The sequence below is a fragment of the Amphichorda felina genome (genome assembly GCF_050947745.1).
Source record: "Amphichorda felina strain 45539 chromosome Unknown scaffold_1, whole genome shotgun sequence".
Lineage (NCBI taxonomy): Eukaryota > Fungi > Ascomycota > Sordariomycetes > Hypocreales > Bionectriaceae > Amphichorda > Amphichorda felina.
Window position 1 is genome coordinate 1437414 of NW_028145049.1, and position 16562 is coordinate 1453975.

Sequence of the window (16562 nt, forward strand, 5' to 3'; positions counted from 1 at the left end):
CGGCGACCTTCTTGCGTTTGCTACTCACGGACGTGCCCTTGTAAGAACATGTGCTTGTCGTGACACCGGCTACAGAAGACGACCGCTGAATCCTCCAGCATCAGCTGGACCGAGATTGCCATGAAAAAAGTTCCACGGCAACAGTCGCAGGTGACGAGCATCGCAGAGCAGTCAATCACTCTGCTAGCCTCGCTTCCTATAACCTCGACTCTGGTCTCTTCGCCGTCCCCCTTTCCCTCAAGGCTCCATACCAACCCAAAAGGAATTCCTTTCAAAATATCCTCCAACTAGACACCTGCAACATGTCTGGTACGAACCATCCGCCGCCAGAGACTCCCGCCTTTGACCCTGCTGCCTCCTACATGACGCTGGATGTCATGGCCCCAGGCCCCATGACGACCCTCCAAATCGCGCCCCCGGAGACCGAGTCGACACTCGCCTTCTTCACTGTTTGGCCACCTACGGGCCCTGTTGGTGACGGTGGACCATCCACCATCGCAACTTCCGATGGCTCTACCACCTTGGTAAGGCGCTCCAAGACACAACTTATCCGCTGATGTTAGCCATGGAGGAGACTGACGACTGCAAAGCGGCCTTCATCAAGTAACCACCAGCCTGGAACCTCGAGAACCAAGCCAATAAATCAATCGTCGGCGATTTCATCTCCTAGTTTGATATTCACCACTGAGTGCAATCCGACCTCTGCCACGATTATCGCTATCACTGGGGGGCCCGCTTCCACAGTGTTGACATTGCCGGTTAGCGTGACCATGTCGGAGTCCACGGATCCGATAGAGATCTGTCCCTCATCAGTCTCCCTAGCCCCGTCAGAGAAGACCGGCGTCTCGTCTAAATCTCCAGAGTCGGCAGAGACTGTTGCTTCGTCGCACTCGACAGAGCCGACAGAGACGGTTGCCTTGTCAGGCTCCCCAGAGCCGTCAGAGACCGGAGCCGGGTCGAGACCATCAGCTCTTCCACCAAGGCGATGCACGTTTGCTCTTTTCAGCCTGCTGCTTGCGTTGGAAGTATTCCAGATGCTGGTGCATGATGTGGTCTAAACCCCCAGTGGCTGCCCACCCATTGGATGGGGGTCGGTCCAGAGTTCGACTTGACATGTCAAGGCCGAGACATGCGTTTGTTAGTATGGGGAATATGCGAATGTGGAAAGACTATCCGTATATGGGAGGCATATGAGTAGTTTCCAAAAAAAAAAAAAAAAAAAAAAAAAAAAAAACAATTACTGCTTGCTTGCACACCTAAAGGGGTGCTGAATCTCCATATACGACTGGCCCTGTGTAATTTGTGAAAGCCGACAGGACCAGGTCGACTCATCTCAACTGCCCTTCCCATTTGACATTCCCTCGCTCACCCAACCCGGAGCGGCGCCCGCTCCTCGGATGGCAGCCGGGCTGCTGAAGACCCAGGGTACGTATGGAGTGCCTGCTTGACGCCGAGCTCGTGGCCGATAAAGTACAGCGCCATCTCAGCCTGACTCCTCTGGCTCGGTAGCACCGACGCAGTAGTGTAGACGGACGTCAGGGGCCACACCACCTTGAAAGCGTCGAAGAGGAACTTGGGTGACTTGTCGGACCGGATGAGCTTGGTATCCAGGATGGTGGAGGAGTATGATAAAATTTCATCCGCGGCGCTGCGCATCCTCTGCAAGCAGTACTCGTGTTGGGCTTGGAGCTGGTCGATGGGTATGCGGCAGGGCGCGTGGTGGCTGAGGAAATTAACGAGGAGCTGGGTGACGTGGTAGCACTTGACAATGGCGGAGCAGTGAAGGTTGCGCCAGTACGTGTCGTATCCATCCCCAACCGCGGGGACGGCCTCGAAAGACATGTTGGCCTCATTCTCTGCACGATTCAGACGGCCGACGAGGTCAAGGTACTCGTCGGATGCCGTCTCGTAGTCGTCGCGACGCACGATGTCAAGCATTTGGGACCGGATAGCGGCAACCTCGTGCAAGAAAATAGCAACGGTGAGGGAGACGTGCTCGTCTTCGAACATGTTCTCCCTAATGAAGGAGAGCCATTCCTCCACTTCCGGAGGGCTCTCATTGGCACTAATGATGTTGTCGATTTGCTGGAAATTATGCTGGTCAGCCTGGCACGAGTACACGGCAGGGAGCCTCGGGGGACAGCATACCACAAGGCCGAAGGCGGACCAAAAGGCAGTGCGGCCCACTTCGGAACGAAGGCTGCGTATGCCTCTTGTCTTGAGGATACCAAACATACCACGGGTGTGGAGATGCCAGGGGCTCGGAGCTTGCGCCTCGCTTATAGACCCAACGAGCAGCTCGTAATGGGACAAGATCCAGACAGTAGCGAGTATATCATCTCGGAAGGCACCTTCAGGTGCCTTCAGTGCGGTGCTGACGGAACTCAGTGCCTTCCCCATGTACCCACCCAGCTCACACCGCGATTCGGTGACCGACTCGTTGTGAACGGCCGTGGGATGGCGAAGGTTGATGACATAGGTGCGTGCAAAGAGGTGGGCAGCCCAGACCAGGGGACCATCTGGGGGACAGGTGCTGTACATGTCGCTAAGAAACTCTAGGGTGGCGTAGACGTTGAGAACGATGGGGATAGAATGGACCGTCCAGTGTTCATGCAGTGGTTTGGCCAGGCGGAAGTCCAGCTGGGTTGAGGTGTTGGATGGGACCAGGCCGTTTGCACTGTCGTCGAAAAGGCCGACAAACACTGGTGGCGTCGAGCTCCTTGACGTGGATGCGGAGGTGTCCGGGGTGTCTGAGGTGTCTGAGGTGCCCGAGGACTCTACTTGCTCTGCGCGCCTCTTGGCCTTCTTGGATGTGTGCGCCTTGTCGTTGGAGGGATTGAAGCTGCGGAACATGAGAGTCTGCTGATCCCTGTATCCGGGGCACTGAACGCCGTACTTGATGCATCTCTGGCAAGAGGGGCGACCGAGATCGCACTGAGGTCGGTCAGCCTCGTGGGTGTTCAACCACAACTTCGTACTTGAGGCGTCGAGACGATGCTCACCTTGACCCGCCGAGCGCGGCACAGGTTGCAGTTGGGGCTGGGTTTTCCTGTGTTGGGCATCGTTAAGGCCCTGACCCAGCCTTGATCTGTTTTTGAGTAGAGGACAATCGTTGGATGGGATGAGAGGGCGAAAATGAGAAGTGCATCGCGGCCAACCAAGGAGGCGGCGACGACGACGTGTCGGCGCAGCACACTTTGCCTACTTCTGCTATTCCCGTTATGGACTAGGGCGGGCACGGTATGTGAGACGGTGAGTCCGTCTGACACCAACCCTACAAAGTAGGAGTGGCACCTTCCAGCAGTTCAGCACCATACCTACTAGGTAGTCAATGAATTTCAAATGTGTATATTCGTACCACCTGCTCCATCCCAATAATTACTCTATCCAGCACACTCTAGAGTATCAGCCCACTCATCCAGCTGGGTGGACGAAGGAAGGGTGTTGTGCTCTAGGTAAGTCTTGGCCATCTGTACTCCGTAGCCATGTGCAAATGTCGCAACGGAAAGCAGCCGATACTTTCCCAATTCGGCTCCAAGGGCCTCTCGCACTGGTCAGCTCGCTCAGCCCCTCAGCCCCTCACCCCCTGGCCCCCACCTCTCTTCTACTATAGTACCAACAGCCCAGCTTCAGCGCCCGCCCTGTTGGCGACATTCACCTCGTCCCAGGCTCTCCTCCGCCAACTCCTGTATATTGCCCAGCATCACCGCCGGAATCGTCCCCAGCTGCCTCACCCACCATCACATCACCATGGCCACCCACTACTCCCAGAAGAAGCACCTCTTCCCCATGCAGGGCGGCTGCCCCTGCGGCGCCACCCGCTACCAGCTCAACCTCGCCCCCATCCTCGTCCACTGCTGCCACTGCACCTCCTGCCAGCGCCAGGTCGGCTCGGCCTTTGCCATCAACGCCATCGTTGAGTCCTCCGCCGTCGCCCTGCTCCCCCCCGCGCCGACCTCCATCCCCACCTCCACCGACGACCCGACCCCGTCCCCCTGCGCCCTGCTCCCAGCCTACGCCCGTCTCTGCAACGCCCACCCCGTCGACACAGCAGGAGAACAACAACAAGGCGGGGGACAGCCCGCCGAGCCCGACCTCATCACCGTACCCTCATCCTCCTCCATCGGCCTCACCCTCGCCCAGTGCCCCCGCTGCCACACCGTCCTCTGGAACCACTATGCCGACGCCGGGCCCCTCGCTGTCTACCTGCGCGTCGGCACCCTCGATTGCCCCTGGGAGATCGACCCGGACGTCCACATCTACACTTCCAGGCGGCGCCGGTTCGTCACCATCGACGACGGGAAGCCCCAGTTCGACAAGTACTACGACGGGACGCGGGCGGAGCAGTGCCGCGAGGAGGTGCTGCCTCGGCTGAGGGCCCTGGAGGGCGGCGATGATATGGTCAAGTACAGGACTGAGCTGCGGAGCGCTATCATGGCACTTCACGAGGGCTAGTGAACCTTCAAAAGTGGCAACTTGCAAAGGGGTCTGATCGAGTCACGGGCTGAGGATCTATGTCAAAAAGAATTCGAGCGGCCTCCCTCATCTAAGCCGCAATGTAAAGCGCGTTCCATTCTCAACATAGTCTCCGTATCCCAGCTCCGGGTTCTGACTATAAATTCAAGCGTATCCAGTCCATTAGCTCCACACAATCCCCTGATACATGCCAAGCAATGCCCGCCATCCAAGCCCCCCTTGGGAAAATAGCAAACGAGTGTTGTAGGGAGGTAGCTGTCGATCCCAAACGCCTCTGAAACAATCTCTAAACAATCCGCAACAGAGAATATATACGCTCACCACACATCTTAGTGTGTTCCATGAGACAGAATCTAAATCCGCAAAAATTGTAGTCGAGGCGATAAGCAGAATGAAGCCTCTCATCCAAGGCTCGTCAAATGACAATAATCGTTGCGCCAATGCTTAATGCCCCTTTTTTGTTTTGCTTTGTTGGTGATAAGAAAATGTTGCAGCGACGCATTATGCAATAAAAGAGAAGAGTGAAAGTGTGTGGATATATCAATCCGGGTATCATCCAATATGTGAGAGATAGGAAACGAGTGGCCTCATGTTACCAGAAGCTGCTTGGCAACCCAACTTCTACCCGCACGGTTTGCGGAACGACTCCACCCCGAGCATCGGAACCTCGACCTCGTGGAGTCCAGGGATACCCTCATCGCGCCGTCGGTCAACGAAGTTGTTGCACTCCCAGATGACCTGGCTCCATTCCGCCAGGGCCCTTCCAGAGTAGACGGCGTTCTTAGCAAATATACCAGTCGGCTTGACCGGCAGTGTGACGGACTCTACCACGCGCCCCCGGGGCCTACTCATGGTACCGTTTGTTGGTTCATGTGCATTCTCCGTCACCGCGGGTGGCTCATCGACAATGCTGTGGGGATGGAGGCTGGTGATAGCTTCCGCAGGCCCGGGGAGTCGAGGACGGTGGAGCATGCGTTCCCGTGGCGGCATTGCCGGCTGATGCCACGCGAGGAAGAACCTGAAGACATACTTTTGCTCCTCGTATAGAGGAGACGAGCAAGCTGAATCCGACTCGCTGGTACGGCCAGGCAGGGAAATTCTCGACGGGTGTTTGGCGCGCGACCTCAACTCGGCCGTCTCACGACGTGCATTCTCAAATTCCTCGTCCCAGGACACATTTCGCCTGTGGCCCCTGGCGGAGTCACCCGGGCCAGAGCCCAGCGTCAAGACCTTGCCCAGAAGCGACCACTTGCTCTTAGGCTCTGACTTGGCAGGCGGGTCGTCCAAGAGGTCTTCTGCCGAAATCACCTCACTCCCAGAAGTCTTGGCGATCGAGTCAAAATTGACAAATAGCCCTGGCTGTGGCTGGTTTACCTCTTGCCGGATGATCATAAACTTCTTGCCCGGTGTCGGCACCGTCGGTGCTGTCGATGGAGGGGACCGACCCGCTTCCTCGGCCTCATCTTTGAGGTAGAGGTAGTGCGTCCAGGTTGTCTTGAGCCGCGCAGCAACCACGAGGAAGATTTTCCTGTTCGGTATTAGTAATTTTAACCTCTCCATCTCTAATGCAAAGGCAGTGCTTACGTGTCAATCTCATCAGCATCGCCCTCGCACCGGCAGATTCTCCAGCACAGAAGGCGATGGTAATAAGCCCGTACCATGGGGCACCAGTGGTTAAAAAGTGCGTTGAAGACCTCCTCCGTCAACAACCAGTCAAGGCAGATGGCGGCCTTCCTAGCCGGGTTTTCTGCCACCATATCCCAGATGGAGAAAATGAAGGAAAGCACTCGGACTTCAGACATGGTGTTAGACGAGCAGAGGATCTTCTTAAACACGTCGAGCCAGAAGAGCCAGTCAATGTATTTCTTGGAGCTCACAGTGTCCTCAAAGTTGTCGTAAATCGGGAGGGCCTCCTCCAGAAAGTCGCACAATGTGAAGCAGGCGGCGTTATCGAACTGTGACGTCCTTCGCACCGCCGTCTTGATCAAGGCAACGCAGGTTTCGGCAAAGGTATGTTTTGCGCCATCAATTTCGAGAGTGTCGTCCGCTAGTATGTCTCTGAGAAGCATCAGGAGGTTGTTTTCAGACATCCCCTTCATTAGATTGGGTGGTGGCATCGGCATTGCCATGGCAGATGCGTCAGCGCCCGGCATCGGGTCAATCGTTATCGGTCCTCCCATGGCCGAGTGACGGTGGATGGTGTCGTCAACAATGGAGAGAAGCTGAGCGTGGACTATAACAAACCCAGGCGCGCGGGCCTTCTCGGCCAGCGGCAGCCCTGAGGGCACGAAGTCGTCAGCCAGGATGTGGAACTGCTTGTAGAATACAAAGAGCAGATCTGTATCTCGTCCCTTCCATCGAGAGACCCAAGGCCCCATCCAGGGAATCCGGGATATCAGGACGGGCATTCTGGGGACCTGCTTGATCGTGTTCCACATGGCTTTTGGGGATGTCCACCCAAAAGCCGCAAGCTTCGGCGGGAACAGTGCTACAATGTTGTCGCTCTCACCCTTCTTCACCCGAGAGAGACCCAGCCCATCTGCCGTGCGCCTGATCAGGTCAGGCCCCATATCCCAGAGTCGTACCAGAATATCGGCTACCCCGGGCACGAAGAAGAAGGCATAGGCACAGGCCTTTCCGGCAAAGCTCACCAGGACCAGAGGAACGTGGCGCATGGCCATCTTTACCACCACAAAGTTCAGCTGCTTAACGAGACCTGCGATGAACATGGTCCTCACGTTGTGCTCGGCCGATTTTGCCAGAAATGCCGCCTGATCGGACTCGTCTGTAGACTCCGACGCGTTGGTGACCGCTCTCAACCGTACCCGCTCCCGAGGTGATCGCTCGTCCAAAGGCAGGAAGTAGGACGTAGTCTGCCGCCATTCGGGGCGCATCATGATGGCTGTCAGAGCATCAAAAATGATGGGCCGATCCACACCCGGGATCGAGGCCATCCCGATACCGTCCATCATGTCCAGAAGGCCTGACCACCACTTGCTTAGAATTGTGGCTCTTCGGTCCACATCCTCGGGGACGATTTCTCTCGTTGAGGAGTGGTCCATGGTGCTGCGGAGAAACGGGAGGAGGATGGTCTGCACCTGGACAATTCGCTGCGGGGTCGATTTCAAGGTGAAGCCCTTATATTCCACCTCCAAATTCTTAAATGACGACCACAGCGGATCTTTGTTCTGCGGTGGGTGGGGGCTCATATCTGCGGAGGAGTCGTCGGTGGCGGTGGTGTTGCTCTCGCGCGACGTCGACTGGGAGGTGCGTGCCTCGGTCGTGTGAGAAGCGGGTGGTCCAAGGCTCACGGCGGATGAGGCGCAGCTGTCAGAATCGGTGCCGTTCTTGACCTTCCTAAGAACCATTGGCTGTTTTGACTTTATCTTGTCAAGGTAGGAGGTGGCGCGTGTAAATGGCTTGGCAGGTCTGGGGCCTTCAGACTGACGGGTCTGCATCGATTGGGGCTCTAGAGTAAGATCTCCCCGCCTGCGCAGCGGCAGCTTCTGTGAAGCTTCGGAGTCTAAATCGCCGGCAGTGTTGGCCGTGGAGGAGCTTGGTCTGTGTTTCGGCGAGGGGGAAGAGGGCGAAGATAACCACGATCGTTTAGCGAAATTGGCGAGGCTATCCTGAACTATTGAGCTGCGCCTAGAAGACGACCTAGCCAGCCCGTCTCTAGCGAGAGGTCCGCCATCAGACGTAGTCGGCCGCGCTAGCTGTTGGCTGTGCGTCTCTCTCGTTGCAGACTTGGAGCTAGGAAACCATGATCGAGGTCGCTCCATGAGGGAGCCCGCCCGTGAACGGCGGAGTGGCTGCTGTTGGCTTGGTCTAGCCTCCGGCTCAGCCTCAGGGTCCGAAGGTCGCCCGGGGCCAACCTCAGCTACCGACTCCGAACGACGGCCCAGGGAAAATGACGTGTCTAGCTCGAAGCTGTCGTCAAAATCCAGGTCGAAGCTACCTCTAGACTTATCAGCTTTGGGTGACTTTTTGCCCAGAGAGGGTCGACGTGAGTAAGAGGACAAGGACATGAGGTCTGGTGTCGAGTGCGATTGGGGCAGCCTGGATGAGGAAGATTCCACGGCCGAAGCCATGGCCAGCGTTGGACCACTCATTGCATGACACCTCGGTCCCTGCAGGACGTGCAAAGCAGAAGACACAGGTGGCTCCAAGAGCCTGTCAAAAAGCCAGGACTGGCAGGACTGGTAAGACTGCAAGGACTGCTAGAACTCGGTACCTTTTGATGCTGGCTGGGCCAGCGTCCGAGGGGCGGGAGGTAGCAAATCGGTCAATTCCACATGACTCCCATCCAAGTCAATCTCCAGCCGGTCGAGTGGTGACGAAGAGGTCGGGAAGGGTCAGGAAGAGGGAAAATTACTACAAAGGACAGAAGATTGGGGAGATGTGAGGGCGTGTGTGGAAAGGAGAAGGCCGAAAAGAAAGGACCCCGTCGTCAAGAAAAGGCGAATTGACGGACTGAAATTATTATGGTAGCCTCCACACCAGCGCTCGTCAGTGGAGGAGGGGCTGAGCCGAGCTGAGGGCAAGAGCGACGTGCGGACGAGGGAAGCTGAAAGAACGACGGTGTATGCGGTCGGGATTTGGACGCTTTCGTTGGAAATTAGAATTAAACAAGATGGCTAGTGATGAGAGTAGTACAAAGCTTGCGAGACATTGGAGGTGACAGGCGACGAGGAGGAGGATTGGGGATTACCGAGTAGGGACTGGGACAGCAGACGGTGCCCCCGGAAATGAACCTAGGAGGCTCGCTGGCTGTTGACGTCGTGGTGGTCATGGATGATGGAACCCAGCCCAGCAGGCACTTCCTCACCTGTGGTTGCCCATCCGCATACGGCGCAGGGCACCCTGTAGTGGGGTACCTGGGAAGGCGGAGGCGATGTGCGCCCAGCCGTGGCTCTAATTGGCCCGCTCAGCCATCCGCTCGCCTCCAAGGCTCCAACTGCCACCGAGGTGTGGACTCGGGACAGAAAAACGCCCTGCACGCTGCGCTTCGCACCGCTGGCACTGGCCCGCCTGCGGCGTCTGGGCGCCAATGCCGCCGCCTGGAGCCTGGCTTCCGCTGTGAGGACCCTTGAGGAAGCTCGGGGTCATCAGATCGGAGGCGCACGGGTCTCTCTCGGGGGACATAACACTAGGCTCATAGAGGCTGTAGCTGTTCAGGGACCCTGGTCAATGGTGCTTCAACGACCCGGACGAGGGCGGAGGGCGGAGACCCCCAAAATACGAACATGGGCCCCAAACCCTCTGAGAGACCCAGAGCTCAGTCCTGCGTTTTTTTTGTCCATCAGTCTGCCAGTGGAGGAGAAGAGAAAAACCCTTCTGTGTCCGAGCCTCACAGACGCCAGTGGCGGACAGGCCGAAGGTGCTACGAAGTATGTGTAGAGCAAAACTCCGCAACCAGTGGCCGTGGCAGGCCCATTGCGGGCTGAACAAAGAAAGCGCTCGCACGCGGCATGTGCCTTCATACCTAAATACGTGACGTAGCCAAATCCAGGTGGGTGCCCAACTGTTCCTGGAAGCTTACCTTACATTACAATATTCGTAGCATTACTGGAAGAGACCAGACGAAGCTCAAGGCGTGCCCACCATGTTTGTCGAATCAACCATACGGAGTGCTACTACGTACTACTCGTCTGTATATCGGAAATCAGCATACACGCAGGATTACGTAGATCCCAAGCAAACAACGGCTCTCCTTCTTGTCCTGCCGCTCCTCTCCGCTGTCTCGGGACGAGTCTCACTGCCAGATCGGGGTTTGGGCACCACAATAGACGCATCAACACGAACAGACGTACGTCCTTAGCATAAGCCAGCATGCATTTTTCGATCCGCACTTTCCCAGTGCTTTAAACCGTGGTGAAACGACGGCTGGTTCTCCCGTAGTCTGTACGCGTTCTTTCTCGTGCAAAATCCCTTGCTCGCGCGACTAGCTCAGGAGAAACCCGCTCTATCTGTGTCATCGGGGAGGAGTAACATGGGGCGACAAAAAAAATGAAGATCTACGCTCTAAAATAAATAGATTAGCAGTGGCAGCACCGTTTCAAGCTCTCGTCCGCGGCTAACAACCTCCCCAGCCCCCAGCGCCCCTCTCCCTCCAGCCTCTTTCATTGTCATTATTTGCCCAATCCAATATCAATACCACTTACGGATACTATTCCATAACTTTATGTGATTTGGCCGCCGGGCTGCCGAAGGCCGCAAACATCATTACCCTTTGGCTGCTCGTGATGGGCAGCCCGAATAACTCCATTCGGTGACAGACATAGCGCTAGGGACGTTGGGGTGCGGCCAGGCTACAGAGTTCCGACGAATGTTCCCTTGCAACGTTGGTTGCTGTGTTTCTCCAGCTGCTGCATGTTGGTGCATGAATTGCAGCTTGCAGTGAGAGGGGTGGAAAGAATCGTGAGACCGTCAACGAGCGTGAACGACGTGATGCGGGCAAAGAGGGGCCTGCCGCCTTGGACTATGCCATGCCGCCACACATCGTATGAATGCGACCAAACATTCACCGCGTCACTCCGTCGCGAGGGCATACATCCGGTCTCGGGTCCCACAAATGTCAGCAACTGGTATTCTGGCGTTACAAGTTTATATGCATATCACCAGTAGGAGTTCGTGAGAGCTGAAAATGCCCGCTAGTGCGCCAGGGTCCAGCATGAGAAAGGGCCCGTCGGTGGACTAGAACGTGGAAAGAATAATAGTCACCGTAGCCGCGTACTTGGCGTGGATTTCTTCCCACCAGGCAAGCGCTCATGGTGATTGCCAACTGTACGAGGATGCTAAAAACGCCGTTTCAAAGACGAAATTTCCACTCCCTCCCACCTCGTCGTAGTACTAGTAATAATTATTATTACCAAGGGACCCAAAGCGTGGCCCCTGGGTGTGACGGGGACAGGGTCATGTCCGCAGGTCGCACCAGGACGCGGCCCCGGGTTTCCCGTCGGAGCCCGTCAGCGCACGCCCAACAGGTTGAGATATTACCAGAGATCGAGGAAGACGTCGGTGAGCTTCTTGGGGCCTGGACGCGGCTGTCGTGCATTTCAGCTGAGTCGGGCGACTCGGGCTAGATCATCGTGGACCCAGCACATGGCAGTAGGTACTAATACGAGTATAGCTACGACAGCCTCACCGAGGAACTATTACTACTAGTAGTAGTACTATCCTGGGCATGTACATTGCAGTAGGAGTCGTCAACCTCCGGCTCCAGGAACATGCGAATTCACACAACACTATTCACTTGGCGTCCCCTGTTTCAAAATTGCAGACTCAAAACATGCATTTCTAGCATCACGTCATGTCACCCTAACTTCATGCACCAATGTCCGTGGGTAGACTTAGGCAGAGGTGTTTGGTAATGTTAGGGTTGGAGTGTTCGTTCTTGGCACGATAGATATTCCTTCAGCAAGAAGAGCACGAAAGAGAAGCCCATTGCTGTACACACTAATGCCGTCATCAAAGTTGCGATCTGCCATCTTACCTGCTGTCCAGCATTGGACTGTCTCGGGATATTCTCCTGGCCGGCGTCTTCCGCCTTCCATGTCAGATCGACATCGGGGCCAGTTTCTGCGAGGTTGGACATAGAGCTTCGTCGGGACCAAGCATGGTCGATGCGCTGGTTCGAGCTTCGCCCATACGTCGTGGTCAGGTCCCAGCCGCAACACGCTGCTGCCAGTTGGCTGACTGGTTGGGGAGCAGAGTGTGGTGCAAGACTGAGAGATAGTTTCTGAACAAAGAAAGATTTTCAGTGCCCCCGCAAAGAAGTTGGTGAGATTACATATGTGGGTCGTTGCTTACATAATTGGTTACTGTGTACCTAGGTACGAGTAATAAGGCACCGACCACTTCTGCGAAATAGTCTTGGCAGTGAAGTTTGGTGGCAGCTCTAGCCTCTGAAATCTGCCTGAGCTCTGACCTGTCAGGCTGCCAGCTCTCCCCGTTGTGGGGCGACGATTGCGCTCAAGCAAAACACTCCGTCGACAGACAACAGCGATGAAGACCTCTGGCAATCTTCAAGGCTCGAGGCAACCAACAGTAAAATCGAGTCGCAGCCGTTGGTCCAATGCCAATTGCCAATTGACGACGTCCCCGCCGCAATCTCCCCAGGAACCCCATTCCTACTTGATATCCGTAAACAACCAAGATCTCCCCCAATGGCCCCATGACGTCAACACGGGCGCCAGACGAGTCACAGCATCCTAAAATGTCTGGCCTCGGCACAGACAGAACGTCTCCCTAGGTGTGATCTGGTGATGCATACACGTACGGAGCACAGCAAGAGCACTACTCTCGTACATTAATGCAGCGACAAAATTCGGGAGTCGATAAGGCAGGTTCAAGAAAAGATCATGTTCGTTCAGCATCTGACTTCTCTTACTCTGTATATAGTACCTAGTGAGGCACCTGAAGCTGTCAGCTCACCCAACTGGCAACCAAGTTGCAACAAACAGCTTATGCACTCCTTCTGGTTGTTAGCTGGTCTTGGCCTTGACCAAGTGGCTTTGCCCAGCGCTGGCGTGGCGCCAACCCATCGAGATCCCTGCTGCTTTCTATCTCTGCAATTGCCACTGGTCAGCCAGTTGCCGCAAGTCCGGGAAGGAGGTACTGGCAGCCGCACATCATAACTCGTAATTACCAGTAGTTCTCGTACTCGTACCATCAGCTGTCCAGGAAGGCCTTTGGGTGGAAAACAACACCTTTTACCACCCGCCCTAGGATCGGACCCGACATCATCATATATCACCGCCCTTGTGACAGCTCCCTACGCTTCCTCCTGCACGTGCCATTGACCTTTTGTGGCTTTCGCGCTGTCTGGAGATCGGCTGCGACCGAACCCAAACGCTCTCGTCCAAGCTCCAGGTTCCGCGCGGCGCGAGGCCCCAAGTCCACGTGTGAACTTCGCCTTCCTACTACTAGTACGAGTACTAACTAGTGTATGTAAGTTTGTCACGCGCGTTTCCCTAACCCCAACGGTTACTTTAACAGCAAATACCAGCCAGATCTCTCTGAACCATCAGGACGACCGACCATGGCGTCGCGCGACAGATCAAGGAGCCCAATGCCCGGCGAAGAGAACCGTCAGAACCCCCATGCCTCCTCGACCCGATGGCGCCACCAGGAGTCAAGTGCCTTCGCGAGGTACGCCCGTGAGAACCAGGCCGCCGATGCGCGTGAGGCTGACACGGCCGACACCACCCACGACCTCGCCGAGTTCATCAACAAATCGTCGCGCGTCGAGCGCCCGGCCGACCGTCCTATCACCAGTGGCGGCCACAAGCCCATTATGATCGCCGCTGGCCACGCCGAGGGTGCAGCTCTGCCCCAGGACGCACCCGAGGACGGTCGCGGCGACGAGCCGGTAGATGGCAAGGAGATTGTATGCGGACCGCTGCTCAACTACCGCCGCATGGACGACGGCCGCTGGCATGGCAGTGTTCTGGTCGTGGTCAAGGGTGGTGGCCACAAGGTCCTCTTCCAGCCCTCTCTGATCCTCAGACGCGTGGGTGCTGTCGGCCAGCTCCCTTCTAACAACGGCCGAGCTCAAGGCGCCGTCAGTGACCAGTCGGGGGGTACTCGCTTCGAGTCCCAGCGTCTGTACTCGGACCCGCGCAACACCTTCTGGTCCTTCGATATCGACCTTCCCATGGAGCTTTCCGAAGTCAAGTACGAGTACTTTGTGCCAGAGCTCCGCTTCTCCACCGAGCACAAGCCCCGGGTCAACAGCTTCTTCGTCCCCGCCGCGACCGAGTCCATGCGCGTCATGTTCCATTCGTGCAACGGTTTCAGCGTCGGCACCGATGAAGAGGCCTGGAGCGGCGCCGCCCTGTGGAACGATGTCATGAGGCAGCACCAGGCCTCTCCCTACCATGTCATGGTCGGAGGTGGCGACCAGATCTACAACGACGGCATCCGTGTTAACGGCCCTCTACGTCCATGGACTGAGATCCACAACCCCCAGAAACGCCGTGACTATCCCTTCCCCGAGATGCTCCGCGCCGAGTGCGACGATTACTACCTAAAGAACTACATTCGATGGTACAACACTGCGCCTTTCTCGACCGCCAATGGTCAGATCCCTCAGCTGAACATCTGGGATGACCACGACGTGAGTTGGGGGTCTACTGCACCTCAGGGACACTCGGGTATTAACCAGAGCTTAGATTATTGACGGCTTCGGGTCCTACACTGACCATTTCATGCGCTGCGACGTCTTCCGGGGCATCGGCGGCGTCGCTCACAAATACTACATGCTCTTCCAGCACCATTTGCCGCCTCCCCCATCCACCTACACTACAGGTACGACGTTCTTACCCAGGCAGCATACAAAGGCAGAAGCTAACTCATAGTCAGACACTGCCGCCCTAGCGGAATCCACCCAAGGTCCCGATCCAAACCAGCTCATGGACACTTACGTGGCCCCCAAGAAGAGTGACCGGTGCTACATTGTCGGTACCAAGCCCGGGCCGTACGTTGCTGAGCATTCGTACAACATCTTCACCCGCCTGGGAGCGCGCATGGCTCTAGTCGGCATCGACGCCCGTGTCGAGGTACAACGACGCATCCCCTAAACTAGAGGTTGAGCTAACATGCGCAGCGCACGCGGCACCAAATCAACTACCCTGAGACCTATGACCTGATTTTCGGGAGACTTCGCGACGAGCTTCGCTCCGCAGCTTCGTCAGGCCAGCCCATCATGCACTTGATCGTGCTACTCGGCATCCCCATCGCGTACCCGGTACGGAGCAGGGTCCATAACGTCCATATATTGTTCAGACTGCTAACGTTGGAGACAGCGCCTGACGTGGTTGGAGAATGTCCTCCGCAGCCCGCTCATCGGGCCAGTGAAGCTTATGCATAAGCGCTTCGGCCTTGGCGGTGGCCTTTTCAACCATTTTGACGGCAGCTTCGACTTGCTAGATGACCTCGACGACCACTACACGGCCAAAATCCACAAGCCCGAGCGGAACGCGCTGGTGGAAAGACTGCAGGAGGTGTCTGCCGAGTTCTCGACACGTATTACCATCCTCGGAGGTGACGTGCACCTGGCAGCCCTCGGTCGCTTCTATTCGAACCCTAAGCTCAAGGTTCCTACTGAGAACGATCACCGATACATTACCAACGTCGTCTCCTCTGCCATTGTGAACAAGCCTCCGCCCCAGGCTGTGGCCAACCTACTCGCCAGACGGAACAAGATTCACCACCTCAACCATAAAACGGACGAGACCCTCCTGAACTTGTTCAACAAAGACCCCGGGAATTCGGTCAAGACGGCCAGCTCCAACCACTGCACCATGCCCAGCCGAAACTTTGCCACAATCACGGAGAACTCACCCAACAATCCATCGATCAACACCAATGGCGCTACCAATGGCGGTGTTGGCAGCGAGGAGCTCTCCTTTGTTGGCAAGGATGGGCACTCTCAGCTGCACAAGGGCGAGGTTGGTGCGGGCACCGGGCACAGGGCGGCGTCACAGGCGACACACGGCCGTGGTAACGATGGCAGCCTAGATATCCGCATCAATGTAGAGATCGACCAGCACGATCGCGAGGGCCACACCGAAGGCTATGGCCTATCGGTGCCTGTGCTGGACTACCAGCACAGGCCTGAAACGCCAGCGTCGGTTGTAACGGCTCCTGGGTCCGCTGGGCCGGCGCAATAGGAATAGGCTCCCACAGCCGTCACGGCCGTCACGCCCTCGTGCTTTGGTCTTGTCTGCCGCTGCGGAGCGAGAGTCGATTCGGAAAGGCGTTCGAATGGCGCTTATGAGACGATTTGAAGCTTACGCGACCGTTCGGCAGTTGTTTGTGTCAATTTGAGCTGGAATAGTAGGTACGGATGATATTCACTAGAGGACGTCGATTTCGTGATACCAAGCATTAGGGAGCAGCAAATCTACTAAAGTTAGAAGGCAACAAGAGATGGACGATGAGAAGGTGGGATGGGTGGTGTACATAAGTACGAATACGTGGGCTCCCTTTTACCTAGATACCTACGTACTTATTACGAATATTATCATTCGTTTTCTCGGACCGTTGTCTCGTTTCTCGGGCCGTCGTTTCTCGGGCCGTGG

The 16562-nt window shown here is 56.3% G+C and overlaps 4 protein-coding genes across 4 annotated transcripts; 2 read left to right on the forward strand and 2 right to left on the reverse strand.

The window, feature by feature from the left end:
• Positions 1 to 1365: 1365 nt before the first annotated feature.
• Positions 1366 to 3062, reverse strand: ACO1O0_000456 (Zn(II)2Cys6 transcription factor; the record flags this gene model as incomplete). Its single annotated transcript, XM_083189955.1, has 3 exons — positions 1366 to 2085; positions 2149 to 2934; positions 3003 to 3062. 3 exons carry the CDS (start codon positions 3060 to 3062, stop codon positions 1366 to 1368), a joined length of 1566 nt encoding a protein of 521 aa, XP_083053814.1.
• Positions 3063 to 3750: 688 nt separating this feature from the next.
• Positions 3751 to 4455, forward strand: ACO1O0_000457 (GFA family protein; the record flags this gene model as incomplete). The annotated part of the gene is made up of 1 exon (XM_083189956.1): positions 3751 to 4455. The coding sequence occupies one exon, from the start codon at positions 3751 to 3753 to the stop codon at positions 4453 to 4455; it is 705 nt and encodes a 234-aa protein (XP_083053815.1).
• A 642-nt stretch (positions 4456 to 5097) lies between these two features.
• On the reverse strand, positions 5098 to 8504 carry ACO1O0_000458 (DUF1765 domain-containing protein; the record flags this gene model as incomplete). The annotated part of the gene is made up of 3 exons (XM_083189957.1): positions 5098 to 6004; positions 6061 to 8436; positions 8497 to 8504. The coding sequence occupies 3 exons, from the start codon at positions 8502 to 8504 to the stop codon at positions 5098 to 5100; spliced, it is 3291 nt and encodes a 1096-aa protein (XP_083053816.1).
• A 5015-nt stretch (positions 8505 to 13519) lies between these two features.
• On the forward strand, positions 13520 to 16151 carry ACO1O0_000459 (uncharacterized protein; the record flags this gene model as incomplete). The annotated part of the gene is made up of 5 exons (XM_083189958.1): positions 13520 to 14596; positions 14652 to 14787; positions 14842 to 15038; positions 15086 to 15226; positions 15285 to 16151. The coding sequence occupies 5 exons, from the start codon at positions 13520 to 13522 to the stop codon at positions 16149 to 16151; spliced, it is 2418 nt and encodes an 805-aa protein (XP_083053817.1).
• Between the last annotated feature and the right edge of the window lie 411 nt (positions 16152 to 16562).